General features: G+C 35.6%; 2 protein-coding genes across 11 annotated transcripts in view; one reads left to right on the top strand and one right to left on the bottom strand.

The window, feature by feature from the left end:
* LOC112540924 (protein lifeguard 1-like) overlaps window positions 1–2,927 on the top strand; it is a 29,097-nt gene extending 26,170 nt beyond the window's left edge. Inside the window, exon 11 of the mRNA XM_025168166.2 lies at window positions 1,933–2,927. Coding sequence (XP_025023934.2) covers window positions 1,933–2,082 — 150 coding nt within the window. The 3' untranslated portion in view covers window positions 2,083–2,927. The remainder of the gene's footprint in view (window positions 1–1,932) is intronic.
* Window positions 2,928–3,814: 887 nt separating this feature from the next.
* ANKIB1 (ankyrin repeat and IBR domain containing 1) overlaps window positions 3,815–22,161 on the bottom strand; it is a 62,924-nt gene continuing 44,577 nt past the window's right edge. For 8 of the 10 annotated variants that reach the window (XM_088150548.1, XM_088150550.1, XM_088150551.1 and 5 more), the window contains 8 exons: window positions 21,978–22,064; window positions 21,814–21,880; window positions 20,463–20,608; window positions 18,397–18,575; window positions 15,664–15,715; window positions 9,902–10,013; window positions 7,511–7,644; window positions 3,816–7,212 (listed from right to left, as the gene is read on the bottom strand). In XM_088150548.1, the coding sequence (XP_088006674.1) occupies window positions 6,472–7,212; window positions 7,511–7,644; window positions 9,902–10,013; window positions 15,664–15,715; window positions 18,397–18,575; window positions 20,463–20,608; window positions 21,814–21,880; window positions 21,978–22,064 (1,518 nt within the window). In that variant the 3' untranslated portion in view covers window positions 3,816–6,471. Of the gene's footprint in view, window positions 7,213–7,510; window positions 7,645–9,901; window positions 10,014–15,663; window positions 15,716–18,396; window positions 18,576–20,462; window positions 20,609–21,813; window positions 21,881–21,977; window positions 22,065–22,161 lie in introns of all 10 variants that reach the window. The other 2 variants (XM_088150554.1, XM_088150553.1) reach the window with 2 other exon arrangements.

Below are 22,161 nucleotides of genomic sequence, written 5' to 3'. Positions count from 1 at the left end.
AAGAACCTCTGGTACTAAAAGATGAAGTTAGATCAGCACTCTGATCATTACCAAGTCAACAGACCTCAGGAACTGATGGAATACCCATTGAAATATGGGAAGCCACAGAAGAAAAATTAGTAAAGGTTCTAACCAAGCTACGCCAGCAAATCTGGAGAATGACACAATGGCTAACAGATTGGAAGATATCAGTCTACATTCCAGTACCAAAAAAAGGAGATTTGAGAGTGTGTAAACTATTGTACAATATCCTTAATTTCACATGCTAGCAAAATTAAGTTTTGGGTCATCCAGTGCAGATTAGAGCCCTACATGGAAAAAGAGATGCCAGATGTTCAAGCTGGCTTTAGAAAAGGCTGAAGAATATGAGACATTATTGGTAATGCATGCTGAATAACTGAGAAAGCCAAAGAATACCAAAAAGAAGTCACTATGTGGTTCATTGATTATAGAAAGGCCTTTGATTGTGTCGGTCATGTCAAGCTGTGGAATGTGCTCAGAAAAATGGGAATCCCAGAACATCTCATTCTCCTCATTCCAGAACATCTCTTCCAGTTATATACAAGTCAGGAAGCCACAGTATGGACAGAACATGGTGAAGCAGACTGGTTCCAGGTTGGCAAAGGAGTGTGACAAGGCTGTATACTCTCCCCTTACTTATTCAACCTATTGCTGAATATATATTAATGGTAGCTGAATTGGAAAAAGATGAGTGTGGTTTTAAAACTGGAGGAAGAAAAATCAATGACCTGTACTATGCAGATGACACTTCCTTGATAGCTGAAAATACAAAGGATCTGCAAGCTCTAGTAATAAAACTCAAGGAGCACAGAAAAAAAATGGGACTAAAATTAAATATAAAGAAAACCAAACTAATAACAACAGGCAGAACAACCAGCCTTAAAATTGACAATCAAAATATCAAAATGGTAGATAGCTCCTGCCTTTTGGGATCATCCATCAATAGTAAACGGCCAAGCAGTCAAGAAATATGCCACAGACTAGCAGTTGGTAGGGAACCATGACGGCATTGGAAAAGAAATTTAAATGCATTCATGTGTGCATAACTACAAAGGTCAGAGTCATGCAAGTCATGGTATTCCCTGTGACACTCCACAGAAGCGAAAGTTGGATTTGAAGAAGCAGGATAGGGAGAGTATTGATGCTTTTGAATTTTGGTGTTGGAGAAGACTCCTGAGAATACTGTGGACAACCAAGAAAACAAACCAATGGATCATCAAAGAAATCAATCCAGAGTTCTTGCTTGAGGCACAAATGACCAGGCTCAAATTATTATTCTAGTTTGGACACAATATGCGAAGACCTAGCTCTCTGGAAAAGGCTCTAATACTGGGAAAGGTGGAAGGAAAGAGAACAGGATGACCAGCAGCAAGGTGGACTCAGTTACAGTGGTGATGAGTGCTCCATTGAAAGATGTGGAAGACCAGATTAGGGACAAGTCATCATGGAGAAAACCTATCTATGTAGTCGCAGAGTCGACAATGACTTGATGACACATCAATTTACACTGATACCATTTCTAGCAGATTGGGGTTGAATATAGACTAAATTAGTTGTAACTATTTCTTATTTAAATAAATGGAACTTAACCCATGACTTCACACATAAATTTTAATAGGACTCAAGGTTAACTAATTTATACAAGGTAAAAGTCTCTATATAAATTTAAGTTCATATCACTGTAAATATTAGAAACTCTAACAATAATTACCACAAAAAGGGCATTTTGTTTTTATTAATAAAGAGATCTTTACCACACTAAAATATTAAAATCACTTGACTAGACACTAGAGTAAAGTGATAAAAAACAGGTTAATTATACAAACTATGCTAGATAATGCTTTTAAAATAAATTATATCTTCAGAATAAAATAACATACTGCATTTTTCTTTTCTTGTTTTTTTTAAAAGTACCTGTTGGTTGACACACAACTAATGCTGGGAAAGAAGCATCATTACCGCCTGAATCCAGATGAATATGTATTTGCAGTACTGAATGTCTACATTGACATTCTCAATATGTTTTTATTTATATTGAGATTTGTTGGTTTCATGAAGTGAGAAGCATGTTGTATAATCTGAATAAAGAAGATTGTACAAAAGTAACTTAAGAGAAAGTTTCAAGAGCACTTCCAGGGGAAAAAAATATTAAAGTAGCATGAAGTAGTCTGAGAAAGAAGATCGGTCTGGTCAGTTAAATACAATTATGTAGGGCTAACAGTAAGCAAAATACTTTCGGAGGGTTATAATACTGCTAAACTATATTTTAAAGTAGAATACATGAAACATTTATACAGAATGTATGCCATAGTATCACTAAAAAAACTTGATTCTGTTAACGATGACAACAGGGACTGCTGGGATTGCCATCGTTAAGCAATCCGGTCACATGACTTTGTGCTTTACAACTACATCACTTAGCAATGGAAATTCTGGTACCAATTACCATCGTTAACTGAGGACTATCTGTAAATATACCATAAAAATGTCAAAATGTGATAAAACTACAGGTAGTCCTCACCTAACCAGTTAGGACTAGAATCTTGATCACTGAGCAAAGCAGTTAAGTGACTGCTTAACATGATTGCTTGCTCAACAATCACAATCCAGGCATTCCTGGTTGCACTCATTAAGCAATCTCCAAGGTTAAGTGGAGTGAAAGAGCTGCCTGCTGAAGGATTTCAGCTCCATGCAGAGCTGAAGTCCTCCCAGCAGGCAACCCTTTCGCTCTCAAATGTTCCTGCAGCCTGCTGAAGGGTTTGCCCTCACCTCCATGCATGGAGGAGAAATCCTTTGTGGGGCTGGAGGAACAGAGCTCAATTTTTCAGGATTTGAGCTCTGTTCCTGCACACCGCCAAGAGGTCTCCCTCCATCCCCTTCATTTGCAACTTTCCCTGCTGGCTTCCCCAGAAAGATTGCAAATGGCAATCCCATGATCATGGGGCATTTGCCAACCAGTCATAAATGCAAGCCAGTTGCCAAGCACCCGAAATGCGGCCATGTGACCTCAGGGGGGAGTGTGGCATTTTACGATGGCTGGAAGTGCTTTACGATGGCTGGAAGTGCTTTACGGGCCATAAAGTACCCTGAGGCTGTTGTACTTCAAACAGTTGTTAAGTGAGGACTTCATGTATTTATGCAGATGTAATGTTTCTGAAAGACCCAGAACATTTTATAACTTATATTAGAATAAAGGTTGGCACCAAGTGTATTTTCTGATCCTTGTTAGAATGTTTATTAGATCTGTTAAAAATGAAGACTTCAAATGAATGGGTGGTTGATATCTTAGGGCAAATATGCCCTTCTGTCTCTATTCCTTTCTGGTTTCAGTTTAAGAAATACACAAGTAACTCAGATATTTCTAAACAGAATAGTGAACAGTGCTATTTATTTTCATTAGAGCTTCAGCTATTAAAGTAGTACTTTAGTCAATGGTTAATTATCTTTGAACTATTTCTGTGCAAATCATCTACTTTTAATGTTACACAGTGTTTGAAATACAGAATACTGGATTTGATCTCAAGGTTCCTTCCTGCATTCAGAAGATGTCTTCTGCTTCAGGGGGGTGGGTTTTGTTTTATTACAGATGATGTTAAACTTTACACAAGAACAAACTAAACTAAACTAAACCCAAAGGTTTTCTTCTGGAACATCCTGTGCAAGCATAAGAACTGTTATTGAAACCCTCTACTAGAAAATTGTTGCACATCAGTGTGAGCTATTTTTTGAAAAATTCCAAATACAATTCTTTCATCTAATACAATATTTGGTAAAGAAATACAAGAGTTAGAAGAAATTAGTTTAAGTAATAAATGTTTAATCAAAAATTGTACATATTATTAACAGCATTCATTTGGCCAAACATCTACACAGTTGTAATATTCTACTGTATATAAAGTGGGAATGTATCAAGTATATACTATGAAAGTGCAAATACCATTTTCAAGATTATAGTAGTTTTGTTTTCCTTTATAAAATTAATTGGTTTACAAAATAGGCTTGCCAAACTTTCTTTCAGAATTCTAAATTCAATTAGTGGGATGGTCTTAAATTTTAAATAAGTACCGAGAAAATACAAATTTAATATGCTAAATTCCATGCTCAGAATAAATTTAACAATGGAATATACTGCACAATTTAAACCAAGTTACAGAAAACCAGAACCCACAAACTTCACTATCATCACAGAAAGCACTCATACATATCTTCTCTTAGCTTTGCAAGACATCTTAATGCAATACACAAAACCATGTGATATTCTATTTGGAAATTATAATTCAAGGAAGCTGTATGCGTATTTAAAATATATAAGACCAATGAGTGAAGATAGAGTCTTCAAGATCTATTTTAGATTAGAAAGGATTCTATAACAGACAGCTGTTTAAAGAGATAATTTTCCAAGGCTAGAAAAAGGGATTCAACACCAATACTTTCAGGATAGGGCAATTAGAAGCCAAGCTAGAAAATATAATAGATGTACAGAATATAGTAACAGAGAAGCAGACTACTCCTTCCAAAGAAATGTCAAGAAACAGATTTTTTTTAAAAAATGGATTAAATAGTTAATATTTAGTTTTATGAGTCACAGGGACTGCAAGATTCCAACAGTTATCCTTAAATGAAAGATTTAACACTTTTTCTTGTAACTCACAGTAATCAATATACACACTTTTTCTGCCATCAAAATACCTTACTGTACACAATCAGTAGCAAGAAATTTTTATATCAGACATAGTAGATTTCTCATATCAAGTCAAACCAAAAAAAAGGAGTATTTCATTCATTTTGCTTCTGTTAACCTAGGCTTTGATTATATGCAAGCAAAACAGTAATTTAAAACAATTACTTCTAGTTAAAGTTACAATCTGCATCACTAATTTACAATGAGGTTTTGATGTTTTTGAGCCAATCTTAACAAATTTTTTCTTCACAGTAGGATACCATTAGGGAAGGTTGTGGGTTTTTTAGAAAATATGAAACAGCAATCATACACCAAATGAATATTGTGCAATTGAAAAGAATACACTGTAGTGTTTATTATTTCGATAAAAACTTTGACATATAGGGCATGATAACTCCCTGTGCAGCTATGGTGTCTGCAAACAAGGGATTTGTCTAAACAGCTGTATTTCCCACCCACTTCTCAGAGTGCATGCACTGGAAGCACACCTTCTTATTCCTGCCTCTCCCTCTCTTTCAGTTGAAGCTCATACAGCTTCACTGAGTGAAACAAGTAGGCCGGATGGAGATACAGGAGGCACAGACAGATACTGTACTGCCCTCAAATGCATGCTGAGGAAGATGGGGTGGGGAGAGGAAGAGAAAAATAAGGCTCTCTTGAATCCTATGGGGATCCTTCTAGGTGTGCATGCTGTACCTGTGTGGGGAAGGCTTATACCCTATATAGGTATTGAGTGGAAAGGAAAGGCCATGAGTGGTTTTATGGAGGTTTTTGCAGTTCATAGCATAGTATACTCCAGAACAGATGACCAGTATTCATTTAACTGTGGCAACTATCTATTTAGGTTAGGCAAGGCACAATAACATGTTGCATGTGATATTACTAATCTTCTATGGGGGGGGGGGCTGCCTCTAGCTTAAGGAAATTTCAAACTTTGCTTTGTAAAATGTTACTGCTAAAAGCAACTGCACTCATAGTGCATAGAATGAAAAGATTGCACTTCTATTAAAGTGTCTTTTCAATTGAGCAAACAATGTTTAAAATAACTGTCCTAAATAGCAGAATTAGATTTAATTAGGATAAAATTATGTTAATGCAATTATAATGGTAATAAATGCCACTGAAATTTGGAAAAGCTTTGTGTGTGTGTGATCTTTATATCATCCTTAAAAATATGGGTTAGTGTAAAAAACAATACTGCATACTTTTGTGTTGAAGTTGATTTGCTGCTCAATTTGGCACATCTGTACTGTACATAAACATGAAAAACTTTATTTTAATTAGAAAAGATCCAATTCTAACTCAACTCATACTATTACTGATTACCTGGGGAAAGCAAGACATAATGTTTACTGCTAAACCTTGGTTTTTAAAGGGTAAGACAAATGACAGAAAAAGGAGAAAATGGTTTCTTAAGATAAGTAGCTAAGGAAGCCTTTAATCTCCACTTTCAAGTTACGGATCATCAGCCTAAGGCTAAATAGATAATGCATTGTATTAGGAATGTGGAGTACAAGCTTTCTACTTCCTCCAAACAAGCAAGCCACTTTACTGTCCAATGCAATGGAAATTCCCTGAAAGGTTCAATAATCTTCATAAAGAACACCAAGGAAATTTCTATTTATTCCATTTTTACACCTCTGGTAAACAACTGAGCTCTGCTAGCATTTGTCAAAGTTTCCAGAATTCTTATGCTATATAGTGTACCGTTGGCAATTGCCTAGCCATTTTGGCTCCACAATCAATTCCTGTCTTCAGACTTCTTGTGATTACACCAAATGCACATGTTCAACCCATTCAGTTGAAGTTTTAGATGTCTGACGTGCAACATCAGAAGTTACAACTTGGCTACTAGTCTCTCCAGAGGAGTCTTCACTTTGTGTAACTGTTTCTCCTTTACTAATGTCTCCAGCAGCAGCACCCTCTTCTCTTTGAATGCCTCTGCCTTCATTTTTGAGTGCCTCCTCAAAAAGCGCATCTTCCTCTAGAAGATCTTGTCTTACATGTGGCTGTTCCACTAACCCCTCTTCAGTACTGGGTTGCTGTGAATCATCATCTGTTTCTGTACTTGCGGAAGGAATGAGTGCAATACTCTGAGGATTCATGTCATGGAACCAAGCCATTATGTTTCCAAGGAGATTTTCATTTATATTAAGATCTTGGCTACCTGAGTCAGCTTCACCAGATGCTGAATATAAGCCACTTCTTGTATTATTGAAAGTGTGAGAACTAAGATGGTCTGTTGAAAACTGATCGCTATCTGCACTTAGTTTCATCAGGCTATCACCAAGTTCTAAAAGTTCAGAGCTACTTAGAGCCGCTCTTGGATTATCAATATTTACTGGGCCAGAGTCTAACCTTGTAGGCAAAGAAGAACCTATTGCTCCTAATGAAGCTTCATTAGTTAGGAAGTCTCTAGTTTCATCGTCAATAACCAAGCCAGATTCTTGCAATGATAACTGAATAGCAAGAAGTATGTTTGGATCATCTTCATCCAAGGAACTCAGTGCCTATAAGAGATATCAAAATTAAGAAATGCCTATATACTATATGTCACAAATATATACATGCACACACTTTAATCAGTCCCCAAGTTTATTTTCAATCTAAGTTGACATTATATTTATTTAATCATGATAATGATTATTTTGGCTAATACTCTATTTGAAATCTGTTATATGGTCATTTCCATAACTAATTAATGATATTTATTTTCAGTTTGGAAGTAAGAATAAGCTGACGAAGATAGAAGATAGACAGATACAAGCTAAAGAAATAACATAGTAAAGAAAAGATAAAGGAATATACCTGCAGAGAATCTTGGTTTTCAGAGTGACTAACAGGAGTATAATCATGAAGAGAAGAGCTGTGAAGAATACTCATGGAAGCTGAACTCACCATGGAACTACCATGTCTTCTATTACTGCCAGCTTCTTGAGTATCTGCTCAAGAAAAGTTTATAAATTAATACACAGGTTTACTTAAATCCATTGTTTTTAAATTCTCTTCATGTGAACTGAAGTGATGCTATAGAATACTTGGGACTAAAACATCACACACACATATACACAACAGCAACATTTTTTTGATAATTTTTTTTGGGGGGGCGGTGCCTTCCAGTCAATCTTTGACTCCTGGTGACTGCTTGGACTAATCTCTCCAGTTTTCTTGGCAAGATTTTTGGAAGTGGCTTGGCACTGCCTTCTTCCTAGGGCTGAGAGAGGGAGAATGACTGGCTCAAGGTCACCCAGTTGGCTTCGTGCCTAAGGTGGGACTAGAACTCACTAAACTGCCTGAATGTAGATTGTTAGACAACGTATTTATATCCACACACTACCTCATGGATTTTACACATTTCAAATCTACATGGATGACTGATTCCTACCAAGTCACATTAGTAATAAGGTGGAACATTTGTACCCAAAGGAACTTTTATCTGTGAGGTGGTAATATTAGAAACAGAAAAAGAATTATTGGGATATATCCAGTCAGTACCAACTGAAAGGTCCATAAGTCTCTCATTAAGGTAGTTGCATGCTAACTTGGTATTTAGAGGAGAATAGCAATATAGGAAACGTGATATTTTGTGAAAAGAGGAATGCTATATTTTGTAATCTAGGTTATAGGGAGTGGACTTGAAAAATATTTATGCTTAAATACATTTTGCAAAGCATCTGACTGTTCATATTTTTTTTCCAGACTACTACTTATACAATATAGAGTGGTAAAAGGAAAAACAGTTTCTGACAATTTATTAGGGAACTCTGTAAACAGGAAAGGTTATTAATAACATAGGAAAGCAACTACAACTCAATGGAAGGATTTATGATAGGCAGCATAATCCATATGTAATCTATACGGTTTCCAGCAAAAAGAGGGGGGGAGGGAGGGGGGAGGAATGATACAAAAGGTTTTGTCTGAGGTTCTGGAAAGTCTCTTCCATTCAGAATGGACAATACAGAGTTAGTTTGGAAAAGAAGGCAAAATTATATACAAGAGCTTTGGAATTTGAGTGTTTACCAGGAATTGTATCAAGCATGGGGGAATGGCTACAATAATTATATTGAGAAATTGGAAATGTGATATTATTTCAGATGTTAAGGAACGATTGTCGGAAATGTATGATCTATCTTTTTGAAAAGGAAAATTAGTATTTTCTATTTATATGGTATTTTAGTATTTAGAAAATTAGTATTTTCTGCTAATCAAAGCATGTAGCAATATATGTTACTATGGCAGAGATTTTGTGATTTTTACAATAATATTTGGTACTGATAATATTATAGTAATGTATGTATTAGTAAACTAGTGACTATTGATAAGTATAAAATATAAGGTAGATTTTTTTTCATTGTATTTTTCTTTTCTTTCTTAGTTTGTATTCTTAGCTGGTTTGGGGTTGTCTCTTCTATTTTTTTCTTTTTTGCTTTGATCTCTATTAGCTTTTTTCTTAAGTTTAAAGATTGTTCTGTTATTTGTGTATGTTAAGAATGTTAAATAAAAATAAAAAGGCAGATTTCTAAAATATCAAGATATATAGTAGTATATGAAGAACAGAAATAGAGGGCATCTCTTGACAAAGAATTATTCCTACTTAATGCATTAAAAACTAGCATCTATGACACTCTTATTATTCTTAAGACCAGAGATAGATTAGAAGCTATTTTTCATGTCTTTTTTCTTTTACTTTATCTCACTTTTTCTTTTCCTTTTCTTTATAATTTGTATTTTCAATTTTCTTTTTCATTTCTAACTTTTAACTTTGTAATTTAAAAATCTCAATAAAATACTATTAAAAAAAAAGAAATAGAGGGCATCTCAAACTACATTTTATACTCTTCTATCACAGTAGAAAGGGGAAAAAGTGATTCTCAGCTTATTATGAAACAGGAAACTGCATTTCCATCTTGATACAAACTAATAAATTCTGAGAATCCTACATTTGCCAAATACTGCTAAGTACTGGTAGTCTCTCTAATTTTCATTTCAAAAATCATAAATATTATACCTTTTGTTTACTTTTCCTCTGAGGATTTAAGCAAGGGAATGTCTTTGGAAATTAATCTGGTGATCAAACAATTAATGTTAATGGATTATTTGTAAAAGGATTGAATGATATCCATCCACTAAATTTCTGTTTAAATAAAGGAAAGCTGAGCTAATTCAAAAGAAAATAAAGATCTTGTATGAAAAAGTTACCTAGTGTACTCTCACTCGGATCATCAGGATCTGGAGCATTACTCAGCAGACTCTGCATGTCTCCACGTCGACGTTGTCTGTGCCTCCTCCGATACTGAAATTCAGCATATTCCTGCATAAACCAAACGTTACAAAATACAGGGAAGCATGCAGTAATATATTTGGAGCACAACAAACAGCACACTTAATGGAAAAAAAAATATTCCCTGTGATTTTATGCAATATAAAATCACCTGTTTCATAAAAAGTAAATAACAACCTACACCATGCAATTTTTGTAAATAAAATTCCAAAAATACATAAATTTGCTAAACTACTAAATTCAGCTAACAGATCTATGAAGCTGCTGCTGCTGCATGATTGGTTGCATTCTTATTACAAGTGTTTCAAGGCCTATTGAATTTAATCAATCAATTTAATTATACTTATTTTATACACACACACACATACATACACACACCTTACCAAAAAGGTATATATATATATAAACTGATTTGTCTAACTGATTTGTCTAACATTATAATACCTTTTGGCAAGTCCTTAAGCTAAGCACTATTATCTATCCAAATTCAATATCCTTTTTGTTAAGGATACATTTGATGCTGGCAATAAGATTTCTATAATATAAAAGACTGAGCCTGCATCAGTGAAATTGGTATGCTATGCTTTTATTTTTCCCTTAGCAGCACTGATACAATGTAGTAGATTAGATGAACAGACTTTTGTTTCTTTTCTACTCTTTGTATAGTAAAATAAATACTGCAAAGAAAAATTGACTGGTAAATGTCTCTGTTAAAACGTACTCAGCAAGTATACCAGTTCAGAAATTTACTTTTGTCTATGATGTGTGCTTGCCTGTGAGTTAATTACCAAAAGAATCTGCAATTAGCAAGTGCCATATTGATAAACTATACCTTTGGGTTAAGTATCCTAGCAAACTCATTGTCATGAATCATAGCTGGAAAAAATGTTCAATTGATCTAATCAGCATATTTTCCATCTTCTGCCTATCACATAATGTAAATTAAATCCTTGGTTTATCGTTCTGTGTAATCCTGGGATATTTTTGTTCAAAGTGAACAGGCTTACAGTTGAATTGATTTTTGCAGACTCGCTTTTTTTGCTTTGACTTGTTTTTTGAGACAACAGAAATCAACAGCCCAAATTACTTTTGAAGTGCACATAGTCCTAACTGACAAAGTATTCCTTATTTCAAAAATCAAGAACACAGACTGCAAACTTGAGCACACATACGTAATTGCAATGGAACTCAATAGGACATTTCTGAGTAAACATAAGGTATCAGTCACCCAGCAACATTTATTAGTCAAAATAGTGTTTTCAATAAGCATAATTAGCTTAATTAAATCTGTGACTACTTCAGACTGTGGTAGCTAATGGAGATTTCCTTTTTGAAAAGACTGTACATATAGTCTATTCTTTAATAATGGTTATTATTTCTAAATAATATCAGCATTAGATGCTGAAAGTGATATAAACTGCATGAAATAGTTCATAAGAGTTTCTTGGAAAAAAATTGTTGGCCCAGTCAATGATAAAGAGTTCTGGACTAGACAACCTTTTCATCTAATGCTGCTAAGGTGATTTTTTTGACTAGCTTATTTCAACTTTTTCTTAATGCTCTCATCTTAGTTAAACATTGATCAGGTTTCTGTAAGACAGTAGTTTCACTGTTTAGCATTATATAATAAATAGGTAAACTCTCAAATAAAAATCACTAATTTCTCTTATACCAGTGATACAGCAGTGCAAACTTCAAATAATATTCACTGATTTCTAAAAATTAAAATGTTTTTTGCAAACATTTAATTATTGGAAAAAAGCCAGCCAGTTAATTTGACTATTAGAAGCAAACTATACTCTTGCAAGCATAATGCTATCCAGTGACAATAAAAAAGGAAATATACATAAGTATATGAAATTGTATAAATCACAAAGTAAAACAATCCTAAAGGAAGGACTGAAGGAAAAAACCCCTTCCTCTTTATCCCATGGGTAATCAACTCCTACTTCTGTAGAACAACATGTTCATATTTTACTTGCCTGGAATTGGAAAGATTAATTTTTCATTCCCTTTTCATTTTGTTCACTCTTTTATATCTGCTAATGACAGATTAGGCTGGGATGATTGGGGTCTCATAACTACATGGATGGTGTTTCCTTGCTGTTCATTTTTCCAGTTTTTATTAAATCCACTGTGCTATCTTGCAACAGTATGGTAAATTCATTCATACAAATGATGGTGCTATTTATCGAGATCAAAAACAGATCGAAACAGATCAAAACAGAAAACAGATCGAAAACAAAATGCTAAAGATAAAAAGGGCATGTTTCTTTTCTGTGATTCTCTGAGCAGGCATCTATGCTTTCACACACGTGAAAGTGCTCCTACATAGTCCCCATGTCAGAGTTGCAAGGGTCTTTTTGGCTGGAAGCACTTAACACCAAGTGGGTACACCTGATCATAGTTTCCACCTGTTCCCTCAGTTTCCCAAAACTGGCTCACCTTTGAGAAAAAATTTGTCCTTGAATTTGAGGCATCAATAGAGCAGATAATAGGTGAGTGTCCCCATAGATGATCACTTGAAGAACTACAGTCAGAGGTAAGCAATCTGTCTTTTTACTCCATAGTCTCTGTGATTCATTCATAAAGGTAAGTAACAAGCTTACATCAACAGAGATAGGAGAATATGCCTAATCATGTAAGAAGAAAAGAGCACTCACTACCCTCTCAAATTTTGTTTCTGTAATGCCTCGGCAATAATGCTGAATGAAGAGTGTAGGTTCTGATCAAGTGGCAACTTTATATAAGCCTGGTGAAGAGAAAATGACTCCGGTAAAACTTTCTGCCAGAAGAAGATCTCTGCTTGCAAGGTGGTAGGCAAGTGGGTGACAGATACTCACTTTACAAAATACAGATATAAGGTTAGGAAGTCCAACCTTAGCAGCATATGAATAGACAATGGGAATCACAGATAGAAGTAGTAAAATCCACACATAAATCCAATGCTATATGAATGCCTAGGGAATGATGTAGAAGGGTACAATGCAGGCAAGGCAAGTGGTTGATAGGAAGCAGAAACAAGTTTGTGAAGAAACATATAAAGTTAACACTGTCTAGTTCTTATAGAAGTAGAGACAGGGGTGACCAACTTGAAAGGGCACACAACTGAATAGCCACCATCACCAAGCAACCTTAAATTAATGAGATTATATTTACGGATAAAGGTTTCAAAGACTTACTGGTCAAACAAGAGAGAACAAGGGAAGACTCTAGGTTAGTACTGTAGTAGGGTAACAGTGGTGGTGGGGAAAGTATAGATGATGATGCATAAAATCAAAGTCCACTAAAGCATGGAGAGCCAAAGCATAAACCCAAAAGAAATAAAAGAGTCTTGAAAAGTAGGCAAAAGAAATACTGAAATGCAGGCTGTAGAAAACAATTCACAAGTCCATAACTAGATCAGAAACAAAGATGGACTAACTGGTCCAGTTGGCTGCATATGAGTAATGGTGCCTTTCAGGCTGCACCCAGAATTTTCATCACTTTCTTTGAAAAGAAATCAGCAGAATAATTCATGCCAGTAGGTGAAGGAATGATTTGTTGAGATGAATATTAAACTTTGATCCTGAGTAAGAACATCTAATTTTTACAGCAGTTGAAAGCAGTGTGTGCCATTCTAAAAATTCCCTGTCCAACACCAACTCTTGTGATTCCCAGAAACAACTTTAAATGCTAAAAATGGAGTTTGGCTGCCACTGTTAAAACTACAGGAGGCTGAGGCCTTACATCTGAAGGGTGAACCAAATCTATCCTACTTTCTGGTATATTCACAGACTTTAGAACATAGAAAAAATGAGTTTTAATTTTTTCGTTCTTTACGAGAATGCCACTTAACTTATCAATTGACTTCTCTAAAGTTAAAGGTAGAAAATTTTGGATTCAAATACACACAATTGAGACCAGAGGTTTTTCTTTTGGGATTGATGGACAAACAATTGGGAAAAAGTCTTGGAACTTTGTTTTTGTATACGATAACTACAGCAAGATTATTGTGTGCACAAAAATGGAAAGATTTTGCAATACCTACAGTGGAGGAATGGTTGGTGAAGATGATGGAACTTCTAAGATGGCCAAATTGACTTCTTTGTTAAATAAAAAACATTATCTACATTTATTGCTGGCTGGAAACCCCTTATGGATTTTTTATATAAAACAGAAAAAAATGAACTTATGATTTATGGTTTTGATTATTAGACAGGATAGTCTATAGAAAAAAGAGAGTCATGATGCAACTTTGGAAAAATAGGTAAATTTATAAGAAGAAGTAAATTTATAAGAAGATGCCAATGACCACAGAAGAGGTCAGTGGCATTGTGATAACCATGATCCATCCCCACTTTCAGGTGAGAAGTACAATTCCTTCAAACTTGTTTAATGAAGTAGTGGCAATGTGCACAAGACAGATGAGACAAAGAGACTGACCACTGACAGGTGGCAATTTTCCACCATACTCAGAATATTTCCAGAAGGCTACTTTGTATGTCATGAACTCTACAATCCTAAATGATGAGGGGTGGGATAGAGTGGAACTCAAAGCTGTGTGCAGAGCAGGCAATAAATGTTAAAAAAGAAAAGATTTACAAACATAAAACTAGAAAACCTGTAAAAAATGTTGTCCACAATAGAAAGCAAGAAGAAACAATTGATCTCTGAGAAGAACCCAGATGCAATTGCTTATTTTGAAGTAAGAAAGTAACTGCCAAGGAGATGGGTAGAAACTACAGCCAGGAGCACACACGCTGGGATGAGGATATTCCTACCAAAAGATCCTCCACAGCACCAGAAGTTTGCAACATGAGCTCTGTGCAGGAGCATCAACTTTATGGGCAAGGCACCAAGACCACAAAGAAAGATAAAAATCTTGAATATCACACTACAGGTCTAAAAAAATATGTTTCCGTGTTTTTAGTAACTGAGGAAAATGCAAAAAGTGAATTAAACTCCTCTGGCAATCTGGGACAATTTACATCTAGCTTTTATGACTTTTCTCTGTGATTCAAGGCTTGTGCAAGGAAAAATTATCTTACAGGCACATATTCGCATTCAAATTACATATGAACTTCATTTAAAGGGAAGATCCTTAAATACATATAACTACAAGCAAGACTGTAGCCAATTAAGAGGCATCAAAAATAAAAAAATGAAAACAGTGTACCAATACCATAACTAAATACTAATCTCGATTCAGGAGCTGGCTCAGTAAACAATAGCAACTGCAACTGCTATTTTATGGTACATTGTTGACAAGGGACGCTCTGCCCATGACAACCTTACACATAGCTTTCCTTTTTGGACAATAAGGAGCAAGTAGGGAGCTTCATTTGCAAGGGATGGAAGAGAATCACTCTCCCTTGTTTAACTAAATTCAAAAATCTATTTCAGTTGTGACAATTATCACTGTTTTCCCTGCCACAGCTCAAGCAGACCTGGAGAAGCTGGAAGACCAGAGTGCCTGATCAAACTCTTTAGGGCAGAAATTTGTCTGTTATATATTCACCACTGGATAGAAAAAAATATTTTTCTTGCATTGTAAAGCTACAAAAATAGAAAGCCCATCCACATTTTGCAAACTTTTGTACAATTTGCAACAACACTGGGAAGCTATTCATGCAAAGTGAAATTCCTTCATCATTTCTCTAATAAGCAAATTTATATAATTAAAAATGACAAAAATTACCTCAGGGGATGCAAATCCTAAATATTCCCAATCCCATGTTCCACCAGCAAAGCTATAAATTAAACATACTTTGTTATTGAAGAACAGAATTAACTATGAACAATCCCCCCCAACCAGACAAATTGAAAAGTAATTTACTAGTTAGCTATTTATATAATTTTAATAGTGTTAGTAAGCCAAAAAAGAACTAAAAAATGTTCAAGATTTCAAATTATCAATCTAAACAATCATTCATTCATTGCATGGACACAAAAACTTATCCCAGCTAATCCAACTCCACCCAGCTTTTTCAATTCAGGCACAGTTAGCCAGGGGCTGCTTCCCAGCTGGGCAATAACAACAACATTTATTTATTTATAATTTCAACTTTCCTGGCCACCACTTATAGAAGACTCTGGGTAGCAACAATGATTAGAATAGTAGAACAATTAAAACACAATTCTAATGGTGGGAGGGGGTAGGGGGTGGAACCAAACAATTCAATACTGTAACATTCAGCCTTACTTCCTCTTTCTTGAAGGCAAGCAAGGTCAGGGATATGTGGACCTTGGGGAGAAATGCTGTTCCATCTCTGCTAATGCCTCAGGAAAAGGTATACCCTACACACTTAATTAGAGTTGGATATAGTTAATGACTATACTGAGAACCTGAGACAGTCTAATGCAATATTTGAATTAGAAACATCAAAAATTACAATTCAACTTTCTATGCCTTACACTGAAAATGAGCAGTTGAAATATTCTTCTTTGAACCAATTCAAAAACAAATTAAGTATAATCTTGTGGAAACATTTTTTTGCTTTTTATTTAAACATGTATCACGTTTTCTCTGTTGTCACGATTAATTTTCATTTGTAATTCTATTCCCAAGATACTATATTCTAATTTATTTATTTCATTTATATAGCTGCCCATCTCACATACATGACTCTAGGCAGCTTACAAAAAAATAAATAAAATGCATAAAACGCACAATACAAAAAACAAAAAATAAAATAAAAAATAAAAGTTACTTATTCCCTTCCCCTATAATCAACATTTGTTATAAAACGTTTGATTTACTATGATCATTTACTATGACAATAAAATTTATTTAGTTAGTTAGTTATTAAATTTATAGGCTGCCCATCTCATATACGTGAATTTGGGCGGCTCACAATTAAAACAGAGTAAACAACAACCAGCGTTAAAAACAACAAAATGACATAAAAATAGCAGCTGAGAAGACTCACAAACACTAAAACAAACCATGACACATGCCCACCCATGCTATCAGGGCCCCAGGCTCAATGGCAAAGCAGGTTTTTAGTGCCCTGTGAAAGGCCAGCAGGGTCGGGGCAATTAAGAAGTTAACTAGAATATCTAGCATATTTACCAAACTCCACAGGCCTCTAATTCCTGCTATTGGCATGATTCTGTATCATGAAAAAATATCAGCTATCCAAAAGGCAACAAATAGAATTCTGTGTTTCACAACACAGCACATATATGTGGAGATATTTCCATATACATTTTACTTCAAAGTTTCAAAGGAGCAATCCTGCACTCTCACCTCTAACAACATAGAACATGTATAAATCTTCCCCATATTTTAATTTTAGCCACAAGCACAGATGCACCCCATGACTTAAAATAATTAAGCAGTGAATGATTAAACCAACTTTGTAAATTTTAAAAAATGAATTATTCAAAGCAAACCTGTGAGTATAGCTAGTCCTTGAGTTACGACCATTCATCCATTCGTTCAGCAACCGTTCAAAGTTACAACGCTGCTGAAAAAGGAGGCTTACTACCAGTCCTCGAAGTTGCAGCTGTCCCAGCACCCCCATGGTCATGTGACTGCGATCTGGGTGCTTGGCAACCCATTCGCACTTATGACCAGTTGCTAAGTGCCCTGCAATCACATGATCATCATTTGCAATCTTCCCTGCTGACTTCCCCTAAGCAAAGTCAATGGGAATCCAGCAAGGAGGTCACAAGTCGCTGGGTAAGTCTCCCCCCCCACCTTTCTTCACTTGCACACACTGTGCCCTCCTTCCCCCCTTCACTCACCCCCCCCCGTGTTCTCTTTCCTTGGCTTCCCTGAGCTTGCAAACATGCATGTACCCCACACCCTTTCCATGGCCTCCCTGCAATCACACATATGCATGCATGTACCCTGCACTCTCTTTCCACAGTCTGCCTGCAACTGCATGTGCCCTGTACCCTCTTTCCTCAGCCTCCCTGCACTCACACACATGCACCCCCATACTCTCTTTCTATGCACTGAGCACCCCCTCCCAAGGCCTCCCCCACCCCCCTGCGGCACCCCTGCACTCACCCGGGATTCCCTCCTCTTCCCACTTAACCACCTGCACATCTTGGGTTACAACAACCACCAACGGGGACTACCTGGATTGCCATTGCTAAGTGATGTGGTCATGTGACATTGCACTTTACAACCACATTGCTTAGTGACAGTGGTCCCAATTGCAGTCGTAACTCTAGGACTACCTGTATTTGCTCTATTTTTCTAAGTCACAGATAGGCAACCTGATGCCTTCCAGATGTTTTATAATTCAACCTCATTAGTTTAGCTAGCATGGGCAATGTTAAGAGCAGTCCAAAACAACTGGATGTCCCTAGCTTGCTGTGCCCTACCCTCAGCAAACAAGGTTGTAAGGCAGGCTTACCAAACTTGGTAGTTATAAAATGTACTTATTTTGGTGTGCAAATCTCTATTTTATGGGATTACCTGCGCCTTGGAGCTTCTGGAGAATCAGCAGGAGCAACTCCACGGGCTACAGAGGCCAAGAATTCTTGCCTCTTCTGTTGAACAAGGCAAGCCGCCCGGATGATTTTATGGCGAGGAGTACGAAGGTAAGGTCTGTTCACTTTTTGAGCAAGATCTTCTGTAACCATTTCAAGATCTGTCTATAATAGAAAATAATACCTATACCAACACTTAACAGGATGAATTTCCAGCAATGACCAATACATGTCATAAAAAGTGCCTGCTACATATCAGTGATGAAGACAGATACAAATATATACCTTCCCCATTCCAGTGGTTAGGGATATATTTAAAATTAACTAAGGTTACAGTGAAAAACTGAAGATTCCTATGGCTTTTTATTTTATAACTATATAATCCGCTTTAGTGGATATAAGAATGCACATTTTACCATACCAGCAACAGAATAGGAAATCCTTTGACTTCTAGAATGACAGACAACACCCCAAGAGTCTAATAAGCATAATTCCTTTGAAATTAACATTTTTAAGAACCACTTATTTCTAAAAGAAAATCTGTGATTTCAGCCCAATATCTTCTATAAGAGAGAAGAATAACCATTTAATGTGGTTGGATTGTACTTTATTAATGCAATGTAGAAAAAATTATTTGGAAAGAAACCTCAATGAAACAATCAGTTCAATCTATTAAAGCCATAACATTGTACAGGCTGAAAAGAGCTGGTTACTACTGAAATTGTTGTTCTTTGAGCATTTGTGAATGCACATATATGGGTTCTGTGCTTGTACAGAAGAAGACACAAACCAGCATACCTTGGCTAAAAGAAGGTTTATAGCAAGAGTCTGTGTGAAACCTCAGAATACTCAGGTAACAATCCTAAGGTCCAGCACAGACCTCAGCATACCTCCAAGTCTTAGTACTACTACTATTATTACTAATAATAATACTACAATATTAGATTTATATTTCTCTAGATCTTTAAGTCAACTTAGAAAAAAAATCTATGAGATAGGCTGGGCTGAGAGAATGTGACTGATCCAAAGTCGTCCAGTAAGCTTCTATGGGTGAAGTTGGATTTGAACCTGTTTCTCCCAGCTCCTAGTCCAACTTCTTAACCATTGTACCACATTGATATAAATAAGAATAAAACATATAATAAAGTTGAGTTCAAGGAAGTCTTTATATAGTGCCTTTGACAAGCAAGGTTTTTATCTCCCTCTGTCAAGGTTACTACTGTGTTGTATTTCTATAGTATAGTTGTATATCTATCAAAGCCAGTCTTTTTTCCCCACACACAACTGACAAATAAAATATTTGCAATACAAATAATTAAAACACTGACAGTAAATAAGCTAAACTTCTTTGTAAGGATGACTATTCTATAAAACTATGCCTTGAGATGTGGTGTGGGGGGCAGAATGTCTGGCCCACCCAATTGCCTGATGTCAGAGTCTTGCTATCAAGCAACTACTTCTGGTTAGTGGTGCTGATCCAAGCGGAGCTGAAGCATTGTCTTCCTATGTGACCCTTTATTATGAATCTGGTAGCCAAGAGCAATGAATAGGCCAGGAAAGCTTTTGTAAAGCTGGTGTAGTAGTGAGGATCAAAAGAATGCATTAAGCTGTATGGAGTGATTTGATCAGGCCTGCATAGTAAAGACCTGATTGTGTGGATATAAGCTTACATGCCCTTTGACTGAACAAACAAAACCCAGTTTTTCTAGCATTTTCTTAAAGGTCTGCAAAAGACAATGCAGGCCTAGAATTACTGGGCACACCTACCATATGATACAAAGATGCTGAAAGAGGAATAACTAATAAAGGTACTGCTGCAGCAATCAGAAGAGTGATGAAGATTTCATTGGGACTCCACTTAAGTGCATAATGCACATAGGATATTCAGATGTACATTACCTATATATAGTGTGTTAGTGTAGCATGCTTGCAAAAAAAAACCCCATAGGAATTGCTACTTTCTGAATTGGCTATTCAGGCACAGAACCCATATGCCTGAATCTTGATAAAGAAGAATTGCAGAACAAGGGCTACCACAAGGGTATCATTTACCTGCATCAGTTCAAATATTTCTTTCTTTGTGCTTTTTGGTTCTAGAAAGAATCCGTAAGGGTAAGAACACTTCAGAATGCGTCGCGTTTTGAGGAGTTCTTGTACTGCATCTTCAATGAATGTGGTATCAGGACAACTTCCTTCTGCTGCAAGACAAGTTCAGGTATTGCAAGTAATGTTTATTTACTTTTCTGGTTGCTGAAAACAACTATTTCAACAAGCATAGGATTTCTTCTGAATTAAACAAAAACTATTATATTGTGTAAAGTTAGAACTGTTTCTCAGCCTTGACTTCAAATTAAAAAAAATCTTTGCAAGTATACTGGTTGACCGTATTCAGATTTCTGCACTTAGTAAAACTAGATAATGACAGCCATCTAAATGCAAAGCAAATTAATCCTAGATCTTTCAAGGAGACATAAACATGGTAACTGGTACTCTCTAACTGAAAAATAAACAATAAAATAAACAGATATAGAATTCTGATTTTTCTATTAATACCTCAAACTACATACTATTGTTCATTCTTTTAATTTTAATTTTAATATACCATGTTTTTAAAAGTACAAGCACAGAAACAGATTACACATAGCAGAATCTTCAGCCATGAAAACAGATTCAGAAATGCATTAAAAAACACTCCAAGAGCACACAAATTTGAGTTCAGTGATGAAACTTTTGAGTGGATAAGTTTTAAATTCTAATTCTATTCTTAACAGAGACATGTTTTATTTCTTCATTCAAATATTTATAACTCTTCCTACAGCAGTAAATTATAAAATAATAAACAACCTACACAGAAACAGAAAGTTCTGAGCTACTGTCATTGAGACCAAAAGCTTTGGTAAATATCAAAAACAAAAATAAACTTCACCTGGGACTAAAATGAAAGCAACAGCAGCACTACAGCTAAAAATGCCTTTCCTCATATCCACATGTAATGTATAGTTGTGATGGACACAGAAGAAACCCTTCACATTATCTTAAAAAGGACAGATATATCCATAGAACAATACCTCCTTAAATATAACAGAGGGATCTGTACAAAAATACTTTGGATTCTGTACAGATTGAAACATCAACGGAAAGAGAAATGCAGGAAAGTAAGCATCAGTTTGATGCCAGTATACTGTATATCAGAGAGGAATTTATGAGGAGGGAATTAGTTTTGTTGCATAGAGTATGACATATTTTAAACACGCCCAAAAAACCTAATGCCACATTATACTTAATATAATGTGTTAAATCATTAATCAAAAATAGCTGGCAGAAATAATTAAATCAGAGACTTTAATACAAGGGTATTATTTTGAGTCCCAGAACATATCATAGAAAATACTGAGACACTTACATCCACCAAGAGCTCTACTCAGCTGCTCCATCTTTTCTTTGGCTGTTTTGAGAAGGCGCTGTTCTAACTAAAAGGAAAGAAATAAAATGAAGAAAATATGAAAACTTTGTATTTTGAATGAATACAGTTGGAAAATGATTTAACACAACTATTTGTAATCATACTTGATAGCTGAGCTCATGGTTCTTAAACCTTGTGTAATAGTGCATAAATCTATCAAGTTCTTGAAATCTTTTGTGTTTCTTTTCAGCCTGAAAACAATGGTAAAAAAAGGAGAAAAAAAAGTTAGCTGGTTTTAATTTTACCCTCAGAAGCAAGAGCAAAGATTCCATGAATCCTTAAATTGTG

The sequence above is a fragment of the Python bivittatus genome, unplaced genomic scaffold, assembly GCF_059951505.1.
Source record: "Python bivittatus isolate LINGU-HERP-01145 unplaced genomic scaffold, Pbiv_v1 ctg000610_np1212, whole genome shotgun sequence".
NCBI lineage: Eukaryota > Metazoa > Chordata > Lepidosauria > Squamata > Pythonidae > Python > Python bivittatus.
This window is presented reverse-complemented; position numbering and strand designations above follow the sequence as displayed.